At 51.5% G+C, this 26,815-nt stretch overlaps 1 protein-coding gene across 1 annotated transcript in view; it reads left to right on the forward strand.

Annotated features, from left to right (window-relative positions):
• The window catches only part of LOC140425105 (HEPACAM family member 2-like), a 227,846-nt gene that overhangs the window by 131,975 nt on the left and 69,056 nt on the right, over positions 1–26,815 (forward strand). The window contains exon 5 of the mRNA XM_072509010.1: positions 7,599–7,724. Coding sequence (XP_072365111.1) covers positions 7,599–7,724 — 126 coding nt within the window. The remainder of the gene's footprint in view (positions 1–7,598; positions 7,725–26,815) is intronic.

A 26,815-nucleotide genomic window follows, 5' to 3' on the forward strand; every position in this document is an offset into this window, starting at 1 on the left:
ATTGGCCGTGGTGCGGATTCCTGAGCAGCGACTCCCTTACGATTGCCACTACACCTGACAGGGAAGAGCTGCGGCACGAGGCAACTATGGTCCTGAATTTCAGAAGGTCCTGGTACAATATGAGGAGCACCTGAAAGGAGTTGCAAAGTCCCCTCAGGTCAATAAACAGGAGCTGCACATCATAATTCAGGCCGTGCACCTGGCGGAAGAAATATGTCACCAGGGCACACCATCGTGGATGGGGCTCGACATAGAGGTATCGCTGCAGGGTCTGAAGGCGAAAGGTCGCCACCTGGGTGCGGAGGCGCACCAGCACCTGACTGCCCTTCCTAATCGGAGTACTCAGAACATCCGCAGCGACCCAGTGCAGTCTTTTGTTCCAGAAGAATTGAACAAGCATTCTCTGGAGTGTCGTGACAAAGGGGGAGGGAGGGGTCAATGTGACCAGCCGGTACCACAACATGGCGGCAATCTGCTAGTTTATGATGAGATCTCAGCCCCAATAAGATAGCACTCGGATCAAATCTGTTCACCGTTCCAAGCGAGCGGTGACCTTAGCCTCCAGGTCCTGTCAGTTTGCCGGGGTCCATCTACCACGGAGGGACCAGGAGTCTAGAACACTTGGCCCAGTTGTCTGGCAGAGGTCGCGGCAGAGTTCCTCGACATCTTGCCCTCGGGGTTGTGGTCGGGCAAGGATAGAGCATCCTCTGGCTTGGGGGTCACTCGCAGTACCACTGCCACCTTTGAGGGCCCACGCATTATTAATGGTGGTGCATCACGTGATGATGATTCGTCGTTGGGCTGGAGATCTCTCTGGTGACATTGGGACGAAGAATGACCGTGACACCCGCGCCGGTCTTTGGGGACGGGGCTCTTACGGCCCACGTAGTGAGGCGTAGCCCTGGCTAACCTCTGTTTAGTTTTCCACTTAGCCTTCCGGCCGGGCAGACGCGACTTCGTCCCCTCCGTGTTGGCAGCCATGGTGGCAACACACATCAGGTGGGCCTCCCCTGATGGGTGTGCAGTTGTAGGTACAACGGAGGAAGAGAAGGCGGCGGTGCCGGCTGCGAATGACTTGGTGGCATCTAATGTACCCCACCGCCATACATGCAATGCACCGCAGGCCGTCTGCAGACCAGAAGATTCTAAAAATCTCCCCTTGATAGGGGACTTTGAAGCCCCTGTCCAAAACCTCCACTCAGGCCAGGCGGATAAAAACCTGGTGTAGGAAGGAGTAGACATGCTTCAGGGGGGCCTCCTTGAGGCCAAGCTAAGTGGATCCACCCCGGACTTAACCTCCCCAATAGACAGAGGTCGGGGAGGAGGAGCTCTTTGGAGAGGTCGGGCAGGACATTGGACAAGGTGACTTGTTCGGCATGGCCCCCACTGGCTACACCACCACGTGGATTCCACCTACCGTGAGCCCCTTTTCCAGGAACAGTCGGACCACTTAATCGACCCGGCGGAACGATACAGACATCCCGTAAGACCGCAGCCATTGTGCGTACGTACACTTCAATGAGTATAGAAGAGTAGGTTTAACACTTGACCCCCTAGCTGCCTGGTGAGCAGTTGGAAGGGTGACAGGGCCGTGGGAGTGATGTGGAACTTGGAAGCCGCCGACTGCACATAGGTGGGCCTTGGAGGGGCCTGCTGCCTGTGTAGATCGGGATGCCAGCAGGACAATCACTACATCCACCCCAATGTGGTCTCAGCCTTGTCGATATGTAGAGAGGGCATGGGGCGAGGTGGCAGACATACTTCCTCCCCCCCCCACCTCCCGGGAAAGGTGAGTGAAGAGTGGGGGAATAGGAAATGGGAAATGTAGAGGGAGCAGGAGGAGGAAGGGACACAGGAGTGTGGGGCATCGTGAGTGGGCTGGTGCAGTGGAACCGAAACTCCTGTACAGTTGGAGGGTGGGAGGATAGAGAACCAAACTCTTCAGCCCAGGAGATGCCCAGCAAATGCAGTCTAATCTCCAAGTCCTGTTGTCACCCAGAAGAAATGGAGCCTCTCCCCTTACTGAGAAGCAGTTGTTGGGCAGGAGGGGCCAGATAGGGTTTTCAGCCCTGGATGGGCCAGAGAAATAAAGCCACCAACCTTTCTCTTCTCGTGGTGTTACTTAAATCCAAGCTCTTCTGCCTCACTCTCTTTCCGCAGGCAGGGAAACCTCTAGTTTGCGGGCCCTAGCCTCTTTAGATTGTAATTCGCAGTCCAAACCTCTGCCTCCTCCCTTAGTATTGCAGTCAGCAGGCACTTGTGAGCAATCAGGCAGTTTTCAAATCCAGTCCCAGGCCAAGCCCAGTCCCAGGCCAAGCCCAGTCCCAGGCCAAGCCCAATCCCAGGGCCTCCCCTGCAGACTTGCCCCACTCCTTCCCTTTTCCCTTTCCTTTCCTGTTCCCTAAGCAGCAATCGCAGAAAAGGAGTGGAATCAGCAGCAAGAAAACAAACTTTCAGCTACAGCAGCCTCCAGGAATCTGCAACTACCAGCAGGAACAAGCAGCAAACACATCCTGCAGCTGTGAACTGCTCTTGGAGCTAACTGGACTAATTTGTCATTTGCACTAGCCTTCAGCTGTGAAGCTAGAGGCTGCTCACAGTCAAAGGGAGTGAAATTGACTTGAAGGATTGAAGCCATAGCAAGGCTCTGTCCTGGAAGTGTTTGGTGGGACAGACGGATTGCAGCTGTGGTTGCCCCTGTTATGGGTCTCCACAATATTTGAAGATTGATTGAAAGATCATCAGGCCCTGAGGATGTATCGGCCTTCAAATCCATCAATTATCCCCAATACCATTTCTCTACTAATATTTATCTCCTTCAGTTCCTTCCTCTCATTCAACCCAATGTTCCACAATATTTCTGGTATTTTATTTGTGTCCTTTTTTGTGAATACAGAACCAAAGTGTATTTTGTTGTTCAGCCATTTCTTTTTTCCCCATTATAAATGCCCTTGTTTCTGACTTTAAGGGACCTACATTTGTCTTCATCAATCTTATTCTCTTCACAAACCAGGGAAACTTTTACAGTCAGTTATTATGTTCCCTGCAAGCTTATTCTCATACTCTATTTTCCCCATCTTAATCAATCCCTTGGTCCCCCTTTGCTAAATTTTAAACTGCTCCCAATCCTCAGGTCTGTTGTTTTTCTTGGCCAATTTGTAGTAATAATAATAATAATCTTTTTTGTCACAAGTAGGCTTACATTAACACTGCAATGACGTTACTGTGAAAATCCCCTAGTTGCCATATTCCAGCGCTTGTTCGGGTACACAGAGGGAGAAGTCAGAATGTCCAAATTACCTAACAGCACGTCTTTCGGGACTAGTGGGAAGAAACCAGAGCACCACGCAGACACGGGGGGAACGTGCAGACTCCGCACAGACAGTGACCCAGCCGAGAATCGAACCTTGGACCCTGGCGCAGTGAAACCACGGTGCTAACCACTATGCTACCGTGCTGCCCAAGTATGCTTCTCCCTTGGATCTAATACTATCTCTACCTTGTAAGCCATGGATTGCCCACTTCCCGTTTTACTTTGCACCAGACAGAAATAAACAATTGTGCAGTTCACCCATGCACTTCTCGAATGTTTCTATTGCCTATCCACTGTCATCCCTTTAAGTAACGTTTCGCAATCCATCATAACCGGCTCGCGCCTCATATCATTGTAGTTTCCTTTATTTAGGGTGGTTAGTGCAAAAAAGATAAAAAAGAAGCACTTATAAATACGTTAGAATCATGAAAAAGCTATGAAAAGGAAAAAAACAACAATCAAAAAGGCTAAGAGGATTGAGAAATACTAGGGGTGGGAAAGAAATTTGTTCATGTAACAATACCTTTAGCAGCACCATGCAGACTTAAAGTTGATTTTGTAGCCAGTACCAGTGGCACAGTTTCCTTTTGAGAGGCCTGCTTGGGAAGCCTGCCCAGCTGCACTCTTCAGTGTACTTCTAATCAATAGAAGTGTGGAGCTCCTTAATTAATATGTTTCAGAATTTATAGAATGTGGTAAAAATGAGACTGCAGCAGGGTAGCACATTGGGGGCAGCATGGTAGCACAGTTGTTTCACAGCTCCAGGGTCTCAGGATCGATTCCCGGCTTGGGTCACTGTCTGTGCGGAGCCAGCACGTTCTCCCCGTGTGTGCGTGCATTTCCTCCGGGTGCTCCGGTTTCCTCCCACAGTCCAAAGATGTGCAGGTTAGGTGGATTGGCCATGATGAATTGCCCTTAGTGTCCAAAAAGATTAAGTAGAGTTACGGGGATAGGGTGGAAGCGTGGGATTAAGTAAGGTGCTCCTTCCAAGCGCCGGTGCAGATTCGATGGGCCGAATGGCCTCCTTCTGCACTGCAAATTTTATGATTCTATGATCTGAGGAGGATGTAGAAGTATCACTATTTGTGAAAAATATTCAAGTTGTCCAGATATGTCCTGTCCACAAACAGCAGGATAAAGCCAATCCTGCCAATTGCTGCCCATCATCAAACCTCCATCATCAGCAAAATGATGGACGATGTCATGAACAGCATTGTCAAGAGCACTTACCCAGCTGCTCACTGATCCTCACTTTGGGCAACATGCGTAATGAGGTGTTGCAACAGCACATGATTCATATCAAAGTGTTTAAAAACTGCTTCACAACCATGCCTAATCCTGTGCTTCGAGACTACCAACACTGAACAATACTCGAGAATGTTTTCCTTTTTCAAGTCGTAATGAAGGGCAACTGTAGCATGATTACCAACCCCTGACTAAGACTCAGGCTATGACCTGAGATATTCCTTAACTTACTCAGTCATTCAATGTGCAAACTCATTTTGGCTTGAAAGAATTCATGTGGATATACAAAATAGAGAGGATTGGGATGTGCTTTATTTTCTGGTAACTGAGCAGCATTCCATATTGTGTACCCACTGCATATGACAATGAAAATGACCTTGTTTTGAATTCTTTCAGCTGGTTCACTGGACTTGGCTGCTTTATTACAATAGTCCTCGACCAAAACATCATCTCAGTGAGACAATTGCAAGAAACAATATTGCAGGCTCATTGGGATCTCACCATTGCGCCAGTATTCATTAAAATTGTAATATATAAGCCGACTGCCAGCGATGAATGAATGGGCTGCACTTTTCACACCTTTACATTATCCTTTCAGTAAGGCTTCATGTTGCAGGGCAGGTGTATAGTAAAAGTAAATAGAGACAGCAGGTGCTCATTGTTAGTAATGTTTTCCTGCAATCAGTGCTAGCAGCATCGCCATAGTGATATCTACTTTACTCAATAATGCTGCAGCTACTTAGTGTTCTGGACAAAATCATCAGTGTGAATGTAAGGTACCTGTCAATAAAAATAGATCTAATTGTCCAAAAGCTTTGCATTTTTAAAATCAGAATCGCTTGACATGGCAACGGAATGGATTTTCATTTAACTCAGTCTGGATGTCATCTTAATGTACCTACACACCTTAGATTGCAGTCTAAGAAGCCCTCTTGTTAATGTACTAAATGGTCCAATGTGAAAATAATGTGCAAACAACAACTACCCGCTATGAATCTTAATGATTTATTCACAGCTTACAAATGCTGTTGTGGAACATTTATTGTTATAAGATTTTTTTTTTTAAAGAGCTCAATTCATTTTTTTTTCCCAATTAAGAGGTAATTTAGCGTGGCCAATTCACCTACCCTCCACATCTTTGGGTTGTGGGGGTGAGACCCACGCAAACACGGGGAGAATGTGCAAACTCCACACAGACAGTGACCTATGTTATAAGGTATTAACAAAAATGGTGAATATACAATACAGATTTGTTGAGTATAGTTTGTTTACTCATAAAGAGCAATGAAAAATCCATATTATTGTTAATCAGATGGAATGAAATGCAACATGTTTCAATTTTAAGAATCAGCTTTTGGGTCAAGATTTACATTTCATTTTCATTTTGATGAAATTTTCCGGCCTGTGAGGAATGGGCCTTTTATTCCCCCTGCCTTTCCCACAGGTGGTTCTGTAATATAAATACCCCCCAAAGATTTTCAATTCTCTCATCTTTATCAACATTCCTTAAAACTCTACATTGAATCCTGGGCTAGTCCAGCAGTGACTTGGCCAAATACAATACATCATTAAGCGAGGGAGAGTGGGAACACAGCCAGCAGGAGTATTGGCATCATTGTTTCCACTGCTACTGTACAATGGCTGAAGAAGGACATTCAGCCCGAGTTCTGTGTTGAAATTGGTAGATGTATTCCAGTTCTTTCTTCTAAATCTCTAAACCCACATTGCTTAATAGATTGACTAGCCTCCCTCTGTGCTTTTACAACTCCATGTACTTCCTAATCAAAGTTTTGTGTGCTATTAAAAAATAATTATGTATAAAAACTTGGGGAAATTTAATTTTTTCAGAAAATGGGAAATGTCAGGATTCCTTTTCAATTGCTGATCTACTCATACGATTGTGGAATAATGCTTAGAAATGCTAATTTATGAGAAGATCATTAATTATATCGAAGGTGGCCTCCTATTTTTGTTGCTAAAAATTAAATTTCAGCCAATTGGGTGATGCTTTCCACCATTGTTAATTTTGGTGCGAAAAAGGTAAGATGCGAACATAAATCAGGACCATTGCTTGATTCTTGTGTTATGGGCCAGGGTTTAAAAACTCCAAAGTGTATTATGGAGTTCACCTGATCTATAACTTTTATGTTGAATTTGGCTAGGGTGAGCACAAGAGCCTACTCTTCAGTTGTTATTCATCAGTCATCCAAGACACTTTACTCAAAATAAGCTTTATTCTAAGAACTTAGTTAACATTTATATAAACACACAGCAAGACTTTTCATCAATTACAAACATAAAGATACGCCACAGCTACAGTAATCTATGTATAACATTTAATGAATTCCCTCTTAGCTGTTCCAATTCAAAAGCAAAATCCCATAAACCAAAACCCCTTTTCAAAGGTGTGGCCCAGCACTCTGCATTCTCCCTTGAATAAGACTGGCTTTTCCTGAGATTCTGACCCTGTCTCACCAGCAGGTTTAAACCCTTTTGGAAAGCAAAGTATATCTTAAAAGCCATCACGAAGGTGATTTTTACTGGAACAGATATTTAAAATGAAATGAGAGAGAGTTAGGCCAAAACACTTATTTCTCCTGTCTGAGTCCACAGCAATCAAATGTGAAAGCGAAACCAAAGACAGTTCACACAGCCATAGCTTATCTCCACCCGTAAAATGACATCACTGAAGCCATATGATAAGACAAAAACCTTTATAAAGGGACACTCTCATGCCACTTGCACCTACTTTTTCAACAGAATTAACAAAAGAAGTAAAATAAATCCCATTGTGACCAGAATTCTAAAGTCTAACATTTGCTGCAGCCCGGAACAAATAATTGTTTCACCAGCGTATATCCAGTTTGAATGGAAAACATATTCTCTTTGCCTTATTCTCTGCCATCCTTCTAATTCTATTGCACTAATAACGTGAATAATTTTCACTGACTTAATTGAATGTTTATAATTACTCTGCATGACAATGAAAATAGTACATTCACTGAACATCTCTGATTGTCTGATGAATTTCCCCCAACAGGTCAAGAAAGACAGAAACAAAAAGGGAGTTCTCTTCATTCGCTGGGAATCATTGTTGGCCTATCACTGGCACTGGTTGTTTGTATTCTGTTTTACTTTCTTCTGAGAAGATATTTCCCCCGAAAAGGTATATTGTTATCAATTAAAATCAAAATCAATTTTGTGGTGTTTGTTCCAAACTTTGTTACCCATTTGACACCTGAAAACAATGGAGAGAGTGCAGAGGAGGTTTACAAGAATGTTGCCAGGGCTAGAAAAGTGTAGCTATGAAGAGAGATTGGATAAGTTGGGGTTATTTTCCTTGGAGCAAAGAAAGGGTGACTTGATTGAGGTGTACAAAATTATGAGAAGAGTTGAGTGGGCAGTGTAGAATCCAATGAAACAGATGCAGGAACGGACGGTAGGATAAAATGAACATTACCAGAGGAGTTCATACTCAGAGTTAATTACAGGGAACCAGATGGAGCATAGTCCGAGTTCCCCGAGGGAGTCGTAACAGACAGGATAAAATTGTTTCCCTTGGTGGAGAATTATAGAATTGATTGAAGATAAGTGGCAGAAGGTGGAGAGAGTGCATGAGAAAGATTATTTTTACGTAGAGGGTAGTGGGAGTCTAGAATTCGCTGCCTGAGATTTTTAAAAGTACCTGGATCTGCGTCTTAAATGCTGTAATTTACAGGGGTATGGACCGGGTGCAGGAAGGTGGGATTAGAAAGGGCACCTGGGGGTGTCCTTGGGCTGGCATGGACAAGATGGACCAAAAGGCCTCCATCTGTGCTGTAAAGTTTCTATAGTTGTAATGAAAATAATTTTCCATATTTCCAGATTTTTCTATTGTCACATTTACTTCATAATCTTCATTAAAAGGTTTTGCAATGACTTTCTTCAACTTTAAAAAAAAAGGCTAAAGCATTTTTACATTGAAAGCTGCTGTAATGGTTTAGAGGATACATATATTGCCTGGTGTGATACTGAGGTACACAGGTCATGAAGTGGCCTGTGGCTGTAATGTCTCAGTTGATTTCACCAGGAATGGCGATTGGTCATTGTAATTTTAGTACTTTGGAGTCGGGTGGGAGAAAAACAAAATCAACAAGATTAAAATAATGTCTTTCCTCCTGGAGAGTGTATGTTGGGTCAGAATCGGACAGCTTTGCGATGACACCCTCCGCAGTCAATTGCTTTGCTGATATTCATTGTCTGGACCCAAACATAAAGCATGGGAAATTGAGTTAGGTATTGAACGGCAACTGGTGCATTGTGTACCATACATTGACACAAGATAGTATTTTCAAGACAGGAGGAAAGACATTATTTTAATTGTAAATGCATGCAATAAAAATAAAGTGGGCAGATTCTCAAAGATTTCTTGTGCAAGGCATTGTTACTTCCATTTATAAGACTGGTTGCAACCTATTTTTAAATTCCGTGGTTGGCAGTTGGCCATTGGCCAGTCAATTTATGGTGTAAGCAACAATTATATTTTCTGGGAGATACATTGGAGTTTGTGTGGTTAATTAGCCTGCCCATGGTTTTAATCACTGCTGACATGGTCCATGTAATATAAAGTGCTGGCCTTTCATTGAAAAAGTATTGCATTGCAATTCACTGGACGAGGAGGCTCCACCAATATCCCCATCCTCAATGATGGAGGATCCCAGCACAGCAGTGGAAAAGAGCAGGCTGAAGCATTCGCAATAATCTTCAACCAGAAGTGCCAAATGGACTTTTGGTGATGGGGATGTGCTGAGTAGATGCACTAAAGATGGCTCTCCTCCTGGAAACTCGGATTTAGGCACTTTTAAAATCCAAAATAGCCCACTAAATCCAGGAAGAAAACCCTCCTCCTCCTCCAATACCACAACAATGAAAGAAACATGCCAAGCAACAACAATCGTAGGAGCTGAAGAGAAGGCAGATGCAGGATGAACCTGGAGAGAAAGACCGAGGTGATAGCAAACATGCGGTGCGTCGGGGTCCCAGCCACACCCGAATGGGATGGACCGCCAGAACGTATAGAGGGAATTCCTAATGCAGGAACTGCAAAAGCTCAAGGATGCCCTCAAACTGGAAATTATGGCGACAGTGAAAGTGGTGGTAGTGGTGGTCACCCTGCAAGCGGAGTTGGAAAAGACGGAACGGCGCGAGAGACACAGGAGGCGACAAACAGAGAGCTTGAGAAGCCTGCAACCGATCAGAGTGGTCGGACCACCTCACTGGAGATGGAAATGACAAGGTTGGTGGCGACACAAGGGACACTAAGGGGGAAGGTCGAGGACCAAGAAAATCGATCATAATGCCAGTAGCTCCGCATTGTGGGCCTAACAGAGGGCACCGAGGACAGGAACCCGCGGAGTACATGGCCCAGATGCTGGGAAAACTGGTTGGAGGGGAAAGCTTCCCAAACCCCAGAAGTGGGCAGAGCCCATAGGTCACTCCGACCAAACCCCAAGGCCGGAAAACTTATTGTCCTGCAAGAAAGCAGGAACATTGTTGGTGAGGGTGTTGCAATGCATTTGGGTGATTTGCCTGCCACATGTAAATAACGTGAAGTATGTAGAAGCTGCGAGGTGTGGGTTTGAGCCTTTTAGATGTGCTAAGTATGTGAGGGTGATATGTGTGGTGATGTGCATCAATGTAAATGCATGTAGGCTAGCTAGACACTAGAGGGAGAACCGGAGACATGACACACACTCAACCAATAGAACATTTAGATAGGACACGACCAATGGGCATTCACGATACACACAGAGGTGACACCACCACAGGAGGGCATTACACCAACCCATATATAAAGGACACCACACACATGATCTGCCTCTTTCCAGTGGAGACAGTCAGTGAGTAGAGACACAGGGTTGATTCAATATTACACCCACCACGTGGATTGCAGCAACTGGTTAGTCAGTCTGGGTAGCTATAGTAGGATTAGCAGTAGTGTCAAACCCGAGTAATCGAAGTGTAAATAGTTTAATAAACGTGTTGAAGTTATCTCTACGTCTGAACCTTCCTTTGTCAAGTGCACCACAAGGAAGCCGCTTATGTTACACCTAGAACATAAATCAATATGGAACATAGAATTGTTAGGCATGAGTTATCATTGCTGACGGATGAGTAAGGGAAGGGTGGGTGGGGGGCAGTATGGTGCTTAGAGCAGTCTATGAGCTTGCTGATGCAGTGGATAGGAGATATCATTAGAAGATGACTATTCAAAGAACAAGGAACAATACAGCACAGGAACAGGCCCTTCGGCCCTGCAAGCCTGCGCCGACCATGGTACCTGCCTAAACTAAAACCGGATGCACTTACGGAGTCCATATCCTTCCATTCCCACCCTATTCATATATTTGTCTAGATGCCCCTTAAATGCCACTATCGTACCGGCTCCCACCACCTCCCCAGGCAGCGCATCCATATATTTACCACCCTCTGTGTAAAAGAACTGACCTCACACATCAGTTCCAAACTTTACCCCACGCATTTTAAACCTCTGTCCCCTAGTACTTGACTCTCCTACCGTAGGAAGGAGCATCTGACTATGCACTCTGTCCATGCCACTCATAATCCTGTAGACCTCTATCAGGTCTCCTCTCAACCTCCGTCATTCCAGTGAGAACAGATTGAGTTTATCTAACCTCTCATAGCTAATGCCCTCCATACCAGGCAACATCCTAGTAAACTACTTCTGTACCCTCTCCAAAGCATCCAAACGCTTCTGGTAGTGTGGCGACCAGAATTGTACACAATTCACAGAACCATAGTAACCCCACAATGCAGAAGGAGGACATTTGGCCCATCGGGTCCGCACTGACCCTCTGGATGACCCTATCAAGCCCACTCCTCCGCCCTATCCCCGTAACCCCACCTAACCTGTGCATCTTTGGACTGCGGGATGAAACTGGAGCACCTGAAGGAAACCCGTGCAGACATGTGGAATTTGTGCCAGTCTCGCATATATCTGAACCCACTGTTGAATATGCTGCCACTCAGCAATGTGTTTTGCTGGGCTGTCCAACACAAACATGGAGATAAGTAGTTTATGTGCTGCCTGCACCAGCTCCATTAGCTACAGGGTAATCACATAGTACAATCCCTTTGTCTAGTCACAGACCTAATCTAATATACACCCTAATTGTACATTATTTGATACTGTTGGGCCTCCAATTCATCAAGTCGGTGAAAATCTGGACAAATGCTTTAAAAGCTACAGCTATTTACAAAATTCCTTCTAAATCTTTGGTTTTATTCGGGTCCTCCTTGTCAATAGGAACCCAGCTGCGTTCTGAAACACTGAAGATATGCATTGCTTAAACAGAATAATATCACCTAGCTTCAGAAAAACCATTCCAAAGAAACCCAGCAGTTCTTGGTGCAAAGTTTTAAGCACATTATTAGTTCCTCTAGGACCAAAGTTTGTGAATAGCCAAATAGAATTATGTTGCCATAAAAATAACTTTCATTTTTATAACATCTTTAACGAAACCAAATGTTATTTCCAGAGATTGCGACTAAGCGGTGATGGGAAAAATATTTGACGGTAGGGGGAGAGGAGTGGGAATGACTGAAGGCACAGCCAGCAAGGTGGTTATGAAAAGGAATTTCAGAGAATCCCTACAGTGCAGAAGGCCATTCAGCCCATTGAGTCTGCCCTGACCCTCTGAAAGAGCACTCTACCAAGGCCCACTCCCCTGCCCTATCCCTGTAAACCCGCATATTGATCATGGCCAGTCCACCTCACCTGCACATGTAGAATCATAAGATTTATAGTGCAGAAGGAGGCCATTCGGCCCATCAAGTCTGCACTGGCTCTTGGAAAGAGCACCCTATCCAAGCCCACACCTCCACCCCATGCCCGTAATCCAGCAACCCCACCAAATCTTTTTAGATGCTACGGGTAATTTAGCATGACCAATCCCACATCATTGGACTGTGGGAGGAAACCGAAGCAACCCGAGGAAACCCACGCAGACACGGGGAGAACATGCAAACTCCACACAGACAGTGACCCAGTGAATTGAACCCGGGTCCTTGGCATGTGAGGTAGCAGTAAAAATGGTGGGGAGATTTTGAGATAGAATTGACCTGACATTGTTGACTGATTCTGAGCCAATTTGGAGCAAAGGGAAAGATTGAAAAAAACAACTGGAGTTTGAAAAGCGGGAGCTGGCATGTAGGTCGGGAGAGGTCACAGAGAAAAGGAATGACAGGGCTGTGGTGGATTTTTAAAATTTGAAATATTTGGGTTGATAATCAAAAAGGTTTGACCAGAAGTGTGATAGAACTGTGTGTGATTTGGGATAGAACTTGGCTGGCAGAATCTTTTGAATAAGTTGCAGTTGATGAAACATGGAACGAGAGAGATCAGTTAGTCCAGTTTGCTAGAAAGTGAAGGTGGGGAATAAAATTGCTTTTGACAGGGATTGAGACCTGATGCGTCTGCCATCATGTATGTAAGTAGCCAAGTGCCTGTTTTAGGTGGCCACCCAGGTTGTCTGTAAAACCTTTCTGAACTTTCCGGTGTCACTTGGTGGAAGGATACTAGTTGTTGAAATTAGGGGCGTCATTCTCCGACCCCCCAGAGGGTCGGAGAATGCCCGTTGGCCGCCGTGAATCCCGCCCCCGCCGAAGTCTCCGAAGGGAGAAAAGTCGGCGGGGCGTTAATGGCGCCGCTGCCGCGGAGAATGTCACGGGTCTGCGCAAGGCAGCCGATTTTCGGCCTGCCAATATTCTCCCTTCCGGATGGGCCGAAGTCCCGTCGATGTGATGACCGTTCACGTCGACGTGAATCAAACCTCCTTTTCATCAGCGTGACCCGGTGCTCCAGGCTCACGCCGACCAGCGTGGAGGTGAGTGACGGCCTGGGGGGTTGGCTCTGGGCAGGAAATGGCGTGGCCGCAGACTGATTGCGTGAGGAGAGGTGTGTCTCGGCTTGTGTGTGTGTGTGTGCGGCGGGGGGGGGCGTGGTTAGAGTAGGCTGGGCTCCGGGGGAGTGCCGGGAGGGGGTCCGTGCCGTGGTGGAGGTTGAGGGGGGGGGGGTCCGTGCCGGGGTGGAGTTTGGGGGTTGGGGGAGGTCCGTGCCGGGGTGGAGGTTGGGGGTTGGAGGGGGTCCGTGCTGGGGTGGAGGTTGGGGGTTGGGGGGGTCCGTGCTGGGGTGGAGGTTGGGGAGGGGGTCCGTGCTGGGGTGGAGGTTGGGGGTTGGGGGGGGGGGTCCGTGCTGGGGTGGAGGTTGGGGAGGGAGTCCGTGCTGGGGTGGAGGTTGGGGGTTGGGGGGGGTCCGTGCCGGGGTGGAGGTTGGGGGTTGGGGGGGGTCCGTGCCGGGGTGGAGGTTGGGGAGGGGGTCCGTGCCGGGGTGGAGGTTGGGGGTTGGGGGGGGTCCGTGCTGGGGTGGAGGTTGGGGGTTGGGGGGGGTCCGTGCTGGGGTGGAGGTTGGGGGGGAGTCCGTGCCGGGGTGGAGGTTGGGGGGGGTCCGTGCTGGGGTGGAGGTTGGGGGTTGGGGGGGGGGGTCCGTGCTGGGGTGGAGGTTGGGGAGGGGGTCCGTGCTGGGGTGGAGGTTGGGGGTTGGGGGGGGTCCGTGCCGGGGTGGAGGTTGGGGGTTGGGGGGGGTCCGTGCTGGGGTGGAGGTTGGGGGGGGTCCGTGCTGGGGTGGAGGTTGGGGGGGGGGGGTCCGTGCCGGGGTGGAGGTTGGGGGGGGTCCGTGCTGGGGTGGAGGTTGGGGGTTGGGGGGGGTCCGTGCTGGGGTGGAGGTTGGGGAGGGGGTCCGTGCCGGGGTGGAGGTTGGGGGGGGGGGTCCGTGCTGGGGTGGAGGTTGGGGGTTGGGGGGGGTCCGTGCTGGGGTGGAGGTTGGGGAGGGGGTCCGTGCCGGGGTGGAGGTTGGGGGGGGTCCGTGCCGAGGAGGGTGATGGGAGGGCAAGTAAGTTGGTCCACCTGGCCAGGTGCCAGCCTCCAACAGTTGGACCCATGCGGTCCATGCCACCTGGCTGGGGGGAGGAGGGGATATGGGCAATGATGACATGTCGTCGTTCCCCTCCCCCCCACCTGGCCGTCATGTTTTCAGATCATCCAGCGATGTTGGCTGCCGTGGTGGCAGCCACTCATGTCTATGTTGCCCTGGATGAGGAGGAGGAGGAGGAGGAGGAGCGTGCCAGAGAGGCGGCGCAGGCTGCCGCAGAGGGGCAGGCGGCAGCCGCCCAGGCTGGAGGGACACCTGACCGACAGGACGAGGAGGGGGAGGAGGACGTCGCGGCCCCACGGCAACGGAGGCACCCGAGGGCACCCCGTGTGTACCGGCCCCGGCAGTCATACCAGGACCTCACGGACCGGGAATGCAGGATGAGACTCCGGATGAGCCGGGAAACCGTGGCACACATCTTCCACCTGCTGGCACACCTGTCACCGCGTGGCACTGGCGGGGGACACCCTCTCCCCGTGTCCGTCAAGGTTACGGTGGCCCTGAACTTTTATGCAACGGGGTCATTCCAGGCACTGAGTGGGGACCTGTCCGGCATATCGCAGACATCGGTGCACCGGTGCATCCGGGCAGTGACAGATGCCCTTTATGCCATGGCGCACCGCTACATCCGCTTCCCCGTGGACCGGGCCAGCCAAGATGCCCGGGCCGTGGGCTTCTCTGCCGTGGCCGGGTTCCCCATGGTCCAGGGCGCAATCGATGGGATGCACGTCGCCGTGCGGCCACCTGCAGAGAACAGGGCCGTGTTCACTAATAGGAAGGGGACCTATTCGATGAACGTACAGGTGGTCTGCGACCACCGCATGATGATCCTGCACGTCTGCGCCCGTCACCCAGGCAGTGTACATGACTCATTCGTGTTGTCGCGGTCATCCATCCCCGGCATGTACGAGGGACGCCATCCCCGGCTGAGGGGCTGGTTGCTGGGCGACAGGGGCTACCCATTGCGATCGTGGCTGATGACGCCTATACGGAGGCCACGCAATGAGGCGGAGAACCGCTACAATGATGCCCATGTAGCGACAAGGGGAGTGATCGAGAGGTGCTTTGGCGTGCTGAAGATGCGTTTCAGGTGCCTGGACCTCTCTGGGGGCGCCCTCCAGTATCGGTCAGATAGGGTCGGCCGCATCATTGTGGTATGCTGCGTCCTGCACAACATAGCCCAGCAGAGGGGCGATGTGCCGCAGGCAGAGGTGGGCGGAGTGGAGGAGCAGCAGGAAGAGGCACAGTCCTCCCCAGATGAGGGGGATGGGGGCAATGGTCAGGGCAGACGGGGTAGACACAGGCGGGTGGCTGTCCACCGTTACCGGCTGGCCCAGCGGCACGGGACAGACTGATAGACGCCCGCTTCACTGACTAGATGGGCGTGGGAATCGGGTAGTATGGCCACAGACCGCACACCATGGCAACAGCCGACCACCCACACCCCCACCCATCCACCCACCCAGCACCCTCACCCCCATCCCCAACCCCACCCACCCGACCCGCATGCACCCGCTCCCCCCCCCCCCCCCCCCATTGCCGATCCACCGGCGGCACAACGGGCCGGGCTCACACAGTTGCGGGTGGACGCGTGTCTATCGCAGGCCATGGAGGATGATGACAACCCGCCCTGCGATGAGCTCCTGGCTCTACATCGTTGGACTATGTTTGACCCATGGCCACAGTACCACCATCCACCCGGACCATCCCTGCATGCGGCTGTGACACTGCAGCGCACGGTCCCGTCCTCTGCCCGGGGGATGTTGATGGTGGCCCAGGGGGAAGGGGGCAGACTCACCTGGGGCTGAGGTAAGACCACCCCTCACACACACACTTGCGCTCAACGTACATGACACGCCCGCACACTTTGGACAGAGCACAAAGGCAGCTTCGGTCGGTGTAACATTGACTTTAATAACCAAAGGAGTTCATGCACGTGCCCTAGCCCCTAAAACTCATCTGTGCCCTGCACCCGTGCCAACTTACTCAGTGTCTAATTGTTTGGCCTTACGGGCCCTTTGACTACGTCTACGTGGTTCCCCAGACGGTACAGCAGAACTGGAGGTGGACTCCTGTGATTCCTGCCCTCTGACACTGGATCCCTTTGGCGGCCGTTTCCTGGGGCGTCCTGGCCTAGATGGGCCAGGCTGCGGCCCGGGCGACTGGGATGGCGAGCTGCCAGCCTGTCCTGCCCGTTGCCCACCCGATGCACCTGGGACGGAAGGGGGGGTGTCCGAGGTGTCGCGGTGTACCGGGACCTCCCCTACAGAGGGAGCCGGGACGGACCACACCACCTCCTCCTCCCTCGGGGTGCCCGATGGCCCCCAGGCCTCTACATGGGTGGGGGATGCGAACGGACTGGCCATCCGACGCCCCCCCGACATCTGGCGCTGCCAGTCCTGGAGGCCCGTGCTGGTATCGACAGGGGTCTGCAGGTTTGCAGCCATGGAGCCCAGGGTGTTGGCAAACCCTGTCTGTGACAGTGCGACGCCGGCTCGCACATGGCCACTGGCGCCGATGCCCTCAGCGATGGCCTGCTGAGACTGGGCCATGGCCTGCAGAGACTGGGCCATGGCCTGCTGAGACTGGGCCATGACCTGCAGAGACTGGGCTATGGCGTTGAGCGCCTCTGCCATCTGGCGCTGGCACTGGCTCATGGCCTCCTGTGAGAGGGCAGCCATTTCCTGGGTCACAGACACCGCCTGCATGGAAGGCCCCAGGCCTCGCAAACCGTTCCCCATGTCTGACACCGTCGCAACCATTGCCTCCACCGCGGACGCCACCCGTGCGGTGTCAGCCTGGGTGGCACGCATGACCGGGACCACTCCCAGCTCCTGGACGCGGGTGGACTCCTCCACCTGCGACCGCAGCCGCCGCAAGCCACCCGTCACCCTCTTCGCTCGTCTCCGGGTCGGTGGTTGCATCGGATCTATGTGTGGGTGTGGTAACTGCAGGAACCCGGGATCCATCTGGGCGGCAGATGTTCGCTTGGCCTGGGCTGCCCTCCGACCGCCCGGTCCCTCTGCTGCTCCTACCTCCACCTGCTGTACCGGGACGGCTGTGTTGTGCGCACCAGTGAGTGTACCAGACGCCTCATCACTAAAGTGCCCAACCGTGGTGAGGGTTTCTGCGATGGTGGAGGGTGTTGGTGACAGCAGTGGCGTTGTGTCGTGCTCTTCGTCCCACTCTGAGTCCATGGCACTTTGGGGTGGGGGTTCGTCTCCACCCATCCACTCTGAGTCACTGTCCGGTATTTCGTCTTCCTGGGTAGTGCTGTCCCGGGTAGTGCTGTCCCGGGTAGGGGTGTCCTGGGTAGTGGTGTCCTGGGTAGTGGTGTCCTGGGTAGTGGTGTCCTGGGTAGTGGTGTCCTGGCTCGGATGTGACGGGGGCCTGTGGCTGCCCCCCTCATCGCTGGGTGGTCGCTCCCGCACGTGACGGGGGTGTCGTCTCCCTGTTGCTCCTGGTCTCTCCGTCTCCCGTGGTGTGCGAGGGGCATCCTGCGGGCGTCGCATGCTGGAGGGTCCGGGTCTCTCCGTCTCCCGTGGTGTGCGAGGGGCATCCTGCGGGCGTCGCATGCTGGAGGGTCCGGGTCTCTCCGTCTCCCGTGGTCTCCGAGGGGCATCCTGCGGGCGTCGCATGCTGGAGGGTCCGGGTCTCTCCGTCTCCCGTGGTCTCTGAGGGGCATCCTGCGGGCGGTCTGCATCTGCGGGGATGGGTGCCTGGACGTTTGGTCCTGCGATACACAATGAAGCATGCATGGTTAGACATCAGGCAGTGATCAGGTGATACGGGGGAGGGGGATATAGGGGAGGGGGGATATGGGGACGGGCTGTCGGTGGCTCACTTGCTGGTGGGACCCCGACCTCTGCATCGGCAACCTCCCGGTCCTCAGGTCCGCCAGCCAGTTCCAGGGCCCTTTCCTCGTGTACGGTCAGTGGCCTCTCATCAGCGGGCCCTCCTCCAGTCCTCACATGCTCCCTATTGTTGTGTGCGCGCTTCTCCTGTGGGGGGGGGGGGGGTGATGGCAGGAGTAAAAGGCAACAGTGTTAGGCAGGTATATGAATGCACGCCATCGGTTGCGCGTGCATTGCAGAGGTTAAGGTTAGGGCTGGATTCACTTGGGGATATGGGGGATATGGGGGAGGGGGGATATGGGGGATATGGGGGAGGGGGGATATGGGGGAGGGGGGATATGGGGGAGGGGGGATATGGGGAGGGGGATATGGGGGAGGGGGATATGGGGGAGGGGGATATGGGGGATATGGGGAGGGGGATATGGGGGATGGGGGATATGGGGGAGGGGGTATGTGGGGGATATGGGGGAGGGGGGATATGGGAGGGGGGATATGGGGGAGGGGGGATATGGGGGAGGGGAGATATGGGGGGGTATGGGGGAGGGGGGATGTGGGGGATATGGGGGAGGGGGGATATGGGGGAGGGGGGACATGGGGGATATGGGGAGTGGGGGATATGGGGGAGGGGGGATATGGGGGATATGGGGAAGGGGGATGTGGGGGATATGGGGGAGGGGGATATGGGGGTTATGGGGGAGGGGGGATATGGGGAGGGGGGATATGGGGGAGGGGGGATATGGGGAGGGGGGATGGGGGATATGGGGGAGGGGGGATATGGGGGAGGGGGGATATGGGGGAGGGGGGATATGGGGGAGGGGGGGATATGGGGAGGCTCACCCTGCCTGCTCTGACGAGGTCGTTCACCTTCTTGTGGCATTGGGTGCCTGTCCGTGGTGTCAGGGCCACAGCGGTGATGGCCTCTGCCACTTCCCTCCACAGACGCCGGCTGTGGCGTGGGGCAACTCTGCGGCCGTGCCCGGGATACAGGGCGTCCCTCCTCTGCTCCACCGCATCCAGGAGCGCCTGCACATCGCGTGACTCGAACCTCGGGGCTGAGCGACGGCCAGCCATCCAGTCGGGTGTTGCGGTCGGGTGTTCCGGTCGGGTGGGGGGGAGCTGCGCGGCCTTATGAGCCGTCACGCCGTGCAGCGCCGTGTGACGCTGCACGGCGTGAACCACTGCGCAAGCGCGGATCCCGTTACGTCGCTGCTAGCCCATTTCGGGCTGGAGACTATCGACCCATTTTTATGACGTGACGCAAGTGGGATTTGCGCCTTTTTTTGCGCCGATCGGCGGACTTTCCGCCGATAACGGAGAATTTCGCCCTAGGCCTCAGTGCAGTTATTTATAAAAAGAAACCCAATTTGCTAGCCCAATGTGTTTTTTTCATATTATAAAGCTTCTACCGTGCTGTCAGGATGTCTCCAAGTGTTTTATGAGTTGTAATCGCTGTTTTGTATACAAACACAGCATCCAATTTACACATAACAAAGTCCCAAACAGCAAACAAAATAAATAATCAGTTGATTTTCTTTTTGACATTGGTCATGGGAAGAGTGTTAGCTGCAGGGAAAATTCCTATTCATCTTCCAGTAATACCATGGTTTCCTTAGTTTCCACCCAAACACCCCAAAAAACCACTTCCTATTGTGCTTGTCTTTGATTAGTGGCTTGATTGATTGATTGATTGATTGATATTTATTGTCACATGTACCGAAGTACAGTGAAAGTATATTTCTGTGGCCAAGTGAACGTACACAGTACGTACATAGTAAACAAAAAGAATAATTTATAGAGTACATTGACAAATGGTACATCAACAAATAGTGATTGGTTACAATGCGGAACAAGGGCCAAGCAAAGCAAATACATGAGCAAGACCAGAATAGTGTTCTTACAGGGCACAGATTAGTCCGAGGGAGAGTCGTCGGGGAGTCTAGTAGCTGTGGGGAAGCAGCTGTTCCTATGTCTGGGTGTGCGGGTCTTCAAGGCGTCTCCAATCCAGCTAAACTAACAGTGAATACTGAAACAAATGTGAAAAAAATATCATTTTGTTTTCAATATTATTGAGGAATACTATGAAGCAGACATGTGGGAGCTGTGTGTTTGTGGGTGTATATGACTAATTTAATTAAACTGCAGTTAGGTTGCATGGTTTAAAATCATAAAAAGACTGTAAAAGCAGGGATTTGAAGTGGAGATGACCAACCTAGTAAATACAACATGAGCAGAAATTTGCATTAGGAGACAGTTGTGGAATTGGACTTTTAGCTGTTGAATTTCAAATAGAAATAAAATGAAATTTACAACAGGCAAAGATCATAAATGAATACAGCAATGTTATTACATTTATTTTCCCAAAAGAGTGGACATTAGTATTTAGAGCCCCACTGATGATAACTGCGAGGCTATCTAAAAGCCCAGCAGGATAACTGGAACATCAGTTCTTAGTGGTGTACATTTTCAATTTGGTATACTGTGAGAAAAGATATGCAAACCAGTGAGGAATAGTCCAATCATTTTGTGATCAATTAATAAAGAATATTTATTTAACTCACAAGGAAACACACTACAAGAAGGACTGTAATATACGACAATGGTACCCTTAACTACACTGGTGGCTGTAGACACACACAGTATCTAATGAAGTTACCCTTTTGTTCCCAGCTACCTCTTTTTGCTGAACTCTGAGATGTCCTTTTCCTGAAACAATATCCAATATTATATAACTATATGATATAAATCCAGAAGATATCCAGCATGCATTTTTGAACACATTTGAAAAACCATCTTCAGTTTCAGCAAAGGAATAATCTTTTCCGTTCGCGGTTTGGACTTTAAACAGCCTTATTTTAGAAATAACTTGATTTCAGGGGAGATTGTTTTCTACAGTTGGGTGTGGCTTTCAAGGTCGCTGCTTCTACTGTATCCCTTTCTCCAGTTATTGTTGTGGGTATATCATTTTCTCTTTGATGTTATCCATCCTCTGGATCTGGATTTTTGCACTTAAGTATCAATTCTCTGGGCGGGATTCTCTGGCACCGGTTTTCGGGCAGGGATCACACCGCGCCTGTCGGGGGCCGTTGGCAGCGGCCCCCAGGCAATTCTCCGGGCCCCGATGGGCTGAGCGGCCGTCGGTTTCTGGACAGTCCCGCTGGCGTGGATTGGACATGGTCCCACGGGGCGGGACCTGGCTTGTAGGCCAGTTGGTGCGGCCTCAGGGGGGACGGGGACGTGGTGGGATCAGTCCCTGGGGTGGGGCCCCCACGGTGGCCTGGCCAGCGATCAGAGCCCACTGATCTGCGGGCGGGCCTGTGCCGTGGGGGCACTCCTTCCTTCCACGCTGGCCTCTGTGGGGCTCCGCCATGGCCGGCGCGGAGAAGACACCCCTCTGCGCATGCGCTAGAATACGCCGGCCGGTCTGCACATGCGCGGAACCACGCCGGCGGTTCTGCGCATACTCGCGCCGGCCCTTTGCCGCTGGCTGGTGCAGTGCCAACCCCTCCACCACCGGCCTAGCCCTCGGAAGTGCGGAGGGTTCTGCAACAACCAGTCGGCCCGACGCCGGAGTGGTTCGCGCCGCTTTCTACGCCGATGCCGGCCATCGTGGGGATTCGGGAGAATCCCGCACCACGGGCGAAATTCTCCCGAAACGGCGCGATGTCCGCTGACTGGCGCCCAAAACGGTGCCAATCAGACAGGCATCTCGCCGCCCCAAATGTGCGGAATGCTCCGCATCTTTGGGGGCCGAGCCCCAACATTGAGGGGCTAGGCCGACGCCGGAGGAATTTCCGCCCCGCCAGCTGGCGGAAACGGCTTTTGTTGCCCCGCCAGCTGGCGCGGAAATGACATCTCCGGGCGGCGCATGCGCGGGAGCATCAGCGGCCGCTGACAGTTTCCCACGCATGCGCAGTGGAGGGAGTCTCTTCCGCCTCCGCCATGGTGGAGACTGTGGCGGAGGCGGAAGGGAAAGAGTGCCCCCACGGCACAGGCCCGCCCGCGGATCGGTGGGCCCCGATCGCGGGCCAGGCCTCCGTGGGGGCACCCCCCGGGGACAGATCGCCCCGCGCCCCCCCCAGGACCCCGGAGCCCGCCTACGCTGCCTTGTCCCGCCGTTCAAAAGGTGGTTTACTCCACGCCGGCGGGACAGGCAATTTGTCGGCGGGACTTCAGCCCATCCGGGCCGGAGAATCGAGCGGGGGGGCCCGCCAACCGGCGTGGCCCGATTCCCGCCCCCGCCGAATATCCGGTACCGGAGACCTCGGCAACCGGCGGGGGCGGGATTCACGGCAGCCCCCGGCGATTCTCCAACCCGGCGGGGGGTCGGAGAATGACGCCCCACATTTCTCCACTTTGAAGTCACCTCTCCCATACCCCGTTGTTATTCCCATAGTCACATAGATAAGCAGTTGTTTTTACCACTGGTATGCTAATTCACGCATCAAAACATCCCATCAGACAGCTGCACTTATCAGTCCCCTTTCATACCCTGTTCTTATTTTATTTTACCCCAATTTCATTTTTTATCTTAATTTTCCTCAATTCTTGGATAAGTAACTGCCAAAGAAGAATAAACACTATGGGTTTGCAGATGAAAAAGAAAAAACATATTTAAGGAAAGATTGAAAGCTGTGTTAAGGAGTGGCCATGTGAGATGCTTAGGAGTGTGCGATGTTGAAAGAGAGCTGAGAAAGAATCAAAGTGAGTCATCTCAAGAAAATGCAAAGAAGTGTCTGTTTGTTTTAGAGAGCAGGGTTTTGTGTAAAGACTTGGATTCCCACTGTGGAGTGAGAGGGAGAGTGAAGCCCTGTGAAATACCTCCCTCATAGGAACAATGGAGCGTTGACAAAGGGTCATCTGGACTCAAAATATTAGCTCTTTTCTCTCCCTACAGATGCTGCCAGACCTGCTGAGACTTTCCAGCATTTTCTCTTTGGTAGCAACAGTGGTTCTCTCCCTACAGATGCCGCCAGACCTGCTGAGATTTTCCAGCATTTTCTCTTTGGTAGCAACAGTGGTATTATTACCGGCATTTTTATAGATTAAATATCGATAGGTCCTGTTGCTTTAAAGGGGTGTTTATTTGTGAGTCGAGTTGAAGTGTTTCGGAAAATTATAGTAAGACTAATTCTTAAATGTAGGGCAGATTGAACAGCCTTGTAGCGCCCGACTTTGGCGTGGCACAGTGACACAGTTAACACTGCTGCTTCACAGCACCAGGGTCCCTGGTTCAATTCCAGCCTCAGGCGACTGTCTGTGTGGAGTTTGCACTTCTCCCCATGTCTGCGTGGGTCTCCTTCGGGTGCTCCGGTTTCCACCCACAGTCCAAAGGTGTACAGGTTTGATGGATTGGCCATGTCAAATTGCCCCTTAGTGTCCACAAAGGTTAGGTGGGGTTACTGGGTTATGGGGGTAGGGCCAGGGCATGGGTTTAGGTAGGGTACTCTTCAAGGGTTGGTGCAGACTTGATAGGCCGAATGGCCTCCTTCTGCACTGTAGAGATTCTATGGCCTTGGTGACATGATGAGGCCAGTAAATCTCGCGAGGGGCCTCTTGCAAGATTTGCGATATTCGGAACGTCTCGTGAGATCTAACAAGGTTTCGTAAGATTTCGTTCATTTAAATATGTCAGTGCCCGATTTTCCCAGGGCCCAAGAACGAATGCCAGCCCCTGGGAGACCTCACCATGGCTTTATTTAGCACTGGTCCACACAAACGTGGGCCAGGTGTTACGGCACCTGGGGGCAATTTGAGATGCCTGGGTGGTCAGGGGCAGGGTGGCACCCTGGCACTCCCACTGGCACCCGAGCACTTTGGAAGTGCCACCCTGGCACATGCAAGGTACCTGTGTGGCGCTGCCAGGCTGGAAGGGGCACTGTCAGGGTGTCTGGATCACAGTAATGGGGTGCATGGGTGGCACTGCCAAGGGCCAGTGCCTGAGGGGGCCTTGCCCATGAAAGGGGCGATGAAGGAGAGGTGAAGGGCAGGTATGAAGGGACCTCATAAAGATTTGGGGGTGAAGGGTGGGGGTCCTGAAAAGGGGGGCCAGAAAGAGGGGATGGGGATGCCTGAAAAGGGGTGGCCCCTCAGCGACCCCTTAGTGGAGTGTCCTCACCTCAGGCGGGTGTGAGTAAGCCCATGTCTGCAGGGGGTAACATTGCCCATAGGTCGGGGGCCCTCAAGCTCACTTAGAGATCGGGGCACCCTTTCAAAATGGCGGCCCAATCTCTGAGGAGCCAGCCTCACCTGCGAGTACAGTTGATGGAAAAAATTGCTGCTGGTGTAAATCCGAAAAACAATGTTGTTTACTTAAGGCAGCATTCGGCTTATTTCCAGCATAATTGAGGGAGAATCGCAGCAAATTTCACTTTTAATGCATCCCAATTAGGAACTTGACAGTGCAGCTGTGTGAGGTTTTTGGTTGTCAGGATTGTGAAGGGAATTGCTATTTTATTGAGATTCTGCTGACAGAAAGTTCATTACAATGGGGGTTACTCTGAACACTCACCTGGCCCTAACTTAATGGAAGGGAATGAACAATGGCATGGATGTCAGGTGATGGCTATGGTTTTCTGTTTCGATTCATCTCTACACACTCATTGCCTTTTGCAGGCCTAGATGCAGAACTGGGCAGTGACTGAAGAACTATGGGCGGCAATCGGGCGGAGAATCCCCGTTTGAGACCAAATCGGGGCCAGTGCCGTTTTTTGGATGCTCTGCTCCCTCCAAATCGGCGTAATCGAGGCCGCACTACACGCCGTGGTGAAGGCATCAGCGCGTCACTTTGAGGCCCTCCCCCAATGGGCCGAGCTCCCAACCGTGCGGGCCGCATGTGGTCTGAGTTTTCGTAAACCCGGTGTGGCGTTTGTGGAATGTGTCCAGCGCCGCCACAATCTGGCGGGAGCCATGTTGCTGTCCGGGGGAGGCTTCGGCGAGGGCTAGGGCGACTGATGGAGGGTGTCCAGGGGGTGGCGAGGGGGTGTCCAGGGGACACTATTTGGCCGGCCGAGTCCACGGGCCATGCGCGGCTGTGGACCCGGCAATTCTCCAGCCGCTTATGTCGGGAATGCTGGGAGTTTTATGTGGCGCGGCTGCTAGCTCACCACCGGGCGGAGCATCGGTGTGGGGGCAGCGCCGACTTTTTCATTGTAAAACTAGACACTTCCTCCGGACATAGCCTCAAAATCGGAGAATCCAGACCAATGATTCCAGAAGCTGAGATTTAGCAGGGAGGCATTAATAGAACTGCGCTATTTGCTTCAGGAATTCAGACAACTTACACATAGGAGTGTCATCTACCAATGGCTGTCAAGGTGACTTTGGTCTTTAATCTTTGCTCCTTCAGCTCCTTCTAAACCTGAACAGGGACAATCCGCAGGATTAGCCAAATCCGTTGTTCATTGCTGCAGAAATTGGCAAAAATTCATGAGTAACAAATAATCACCTTCTTTCCAACTATCAGTCACAGCAGAATGATAGGGCTGCCTAATTCATCTGGGTTGTTAACTTTTCAAGACTACAACCATTCAAGTACTTATCCAGAATTTTATCCAAAATGCAGTAGCTCACATGAACTGTCAGGGGATATTCTCCATAAATGTGCACCATTTGACCAACAGCTCTGCATCATGTAAGCTCGATGTGAAGGTGCCGGATTGGACTAGGGTGAGCACAGTAAGAAGTCTGACAACACCAGGTTAAAGTCCAACAGGTTTGTTTCTAATCACTAGCTTTCCGAGTGCAGCTGCGATCCGAATGCTAGTGATTCGAAACAAACCTGTTGGACTTTAACCTGGTTTTGTCAGGCTTCTTCATGTCGGCCCATTCAGCCTCCAGTATATTGATGACACATCGGAGGGCATTTTCCCCCAAAATAGCAAAGTGTCAGGCTCTAACTGAAAACCGGTACGTTTCTGGCAGATTTTCTGTTATTATTTTCCCACACTTTGCCATTTAAAAAAAGTCATTTGCATGACTGAGGGGCGGGGCCTGAAGACGCCAACAAGCCCAGCTTCACAGAATTTGGGATGTCGTTTTTACAGGGTCCCCCAAACTCAAATGTAATTTAAAGACTCCCCCACCCCCACCCTCATTGATCACCGGCATGACCCTCTCCCCACCTCAATGTTCACCATCGTGCTCCACACTCTTCAATATTTGTTGGCATCGGGGCCCTCTCAATAGGTTTCTCTTCAGGTGCTGCCCCCTCAGGCCCTGCTGCATTGGCAGTGCCAATCTGGCAATGCCAACCTGGTTATGCCAACACTGCCAGGTTGGCACTGGCAGGGTGCCAGGGAAAAATGCCACGACAATGCCCTGTTATGTCCCTGACCACCTGGGGGCTGCAATGGCCTCCGTTTGTGGAGACCAATAGTGATTCCCGCTGGCTTCACGTCACGCCGGCAGGTGGGAAAT

The sequence above is a fragment of the Scyliorhinus torazame genome, chromosome 6 (assembly GCF_047496885.1).
Source record: "Scyliorhinus torazame isolate Kashiwa2021f chromosome 6, sScyTor2.1, whole genome shotgun sequence".
Lineage (NCBI taxonomy): Eukaryota > Metazoa > Chordata > Chondrichthyes > Carcharhiniformes > Scyliorhinidae > Scyliorhinus > Scyliorhinus torazame.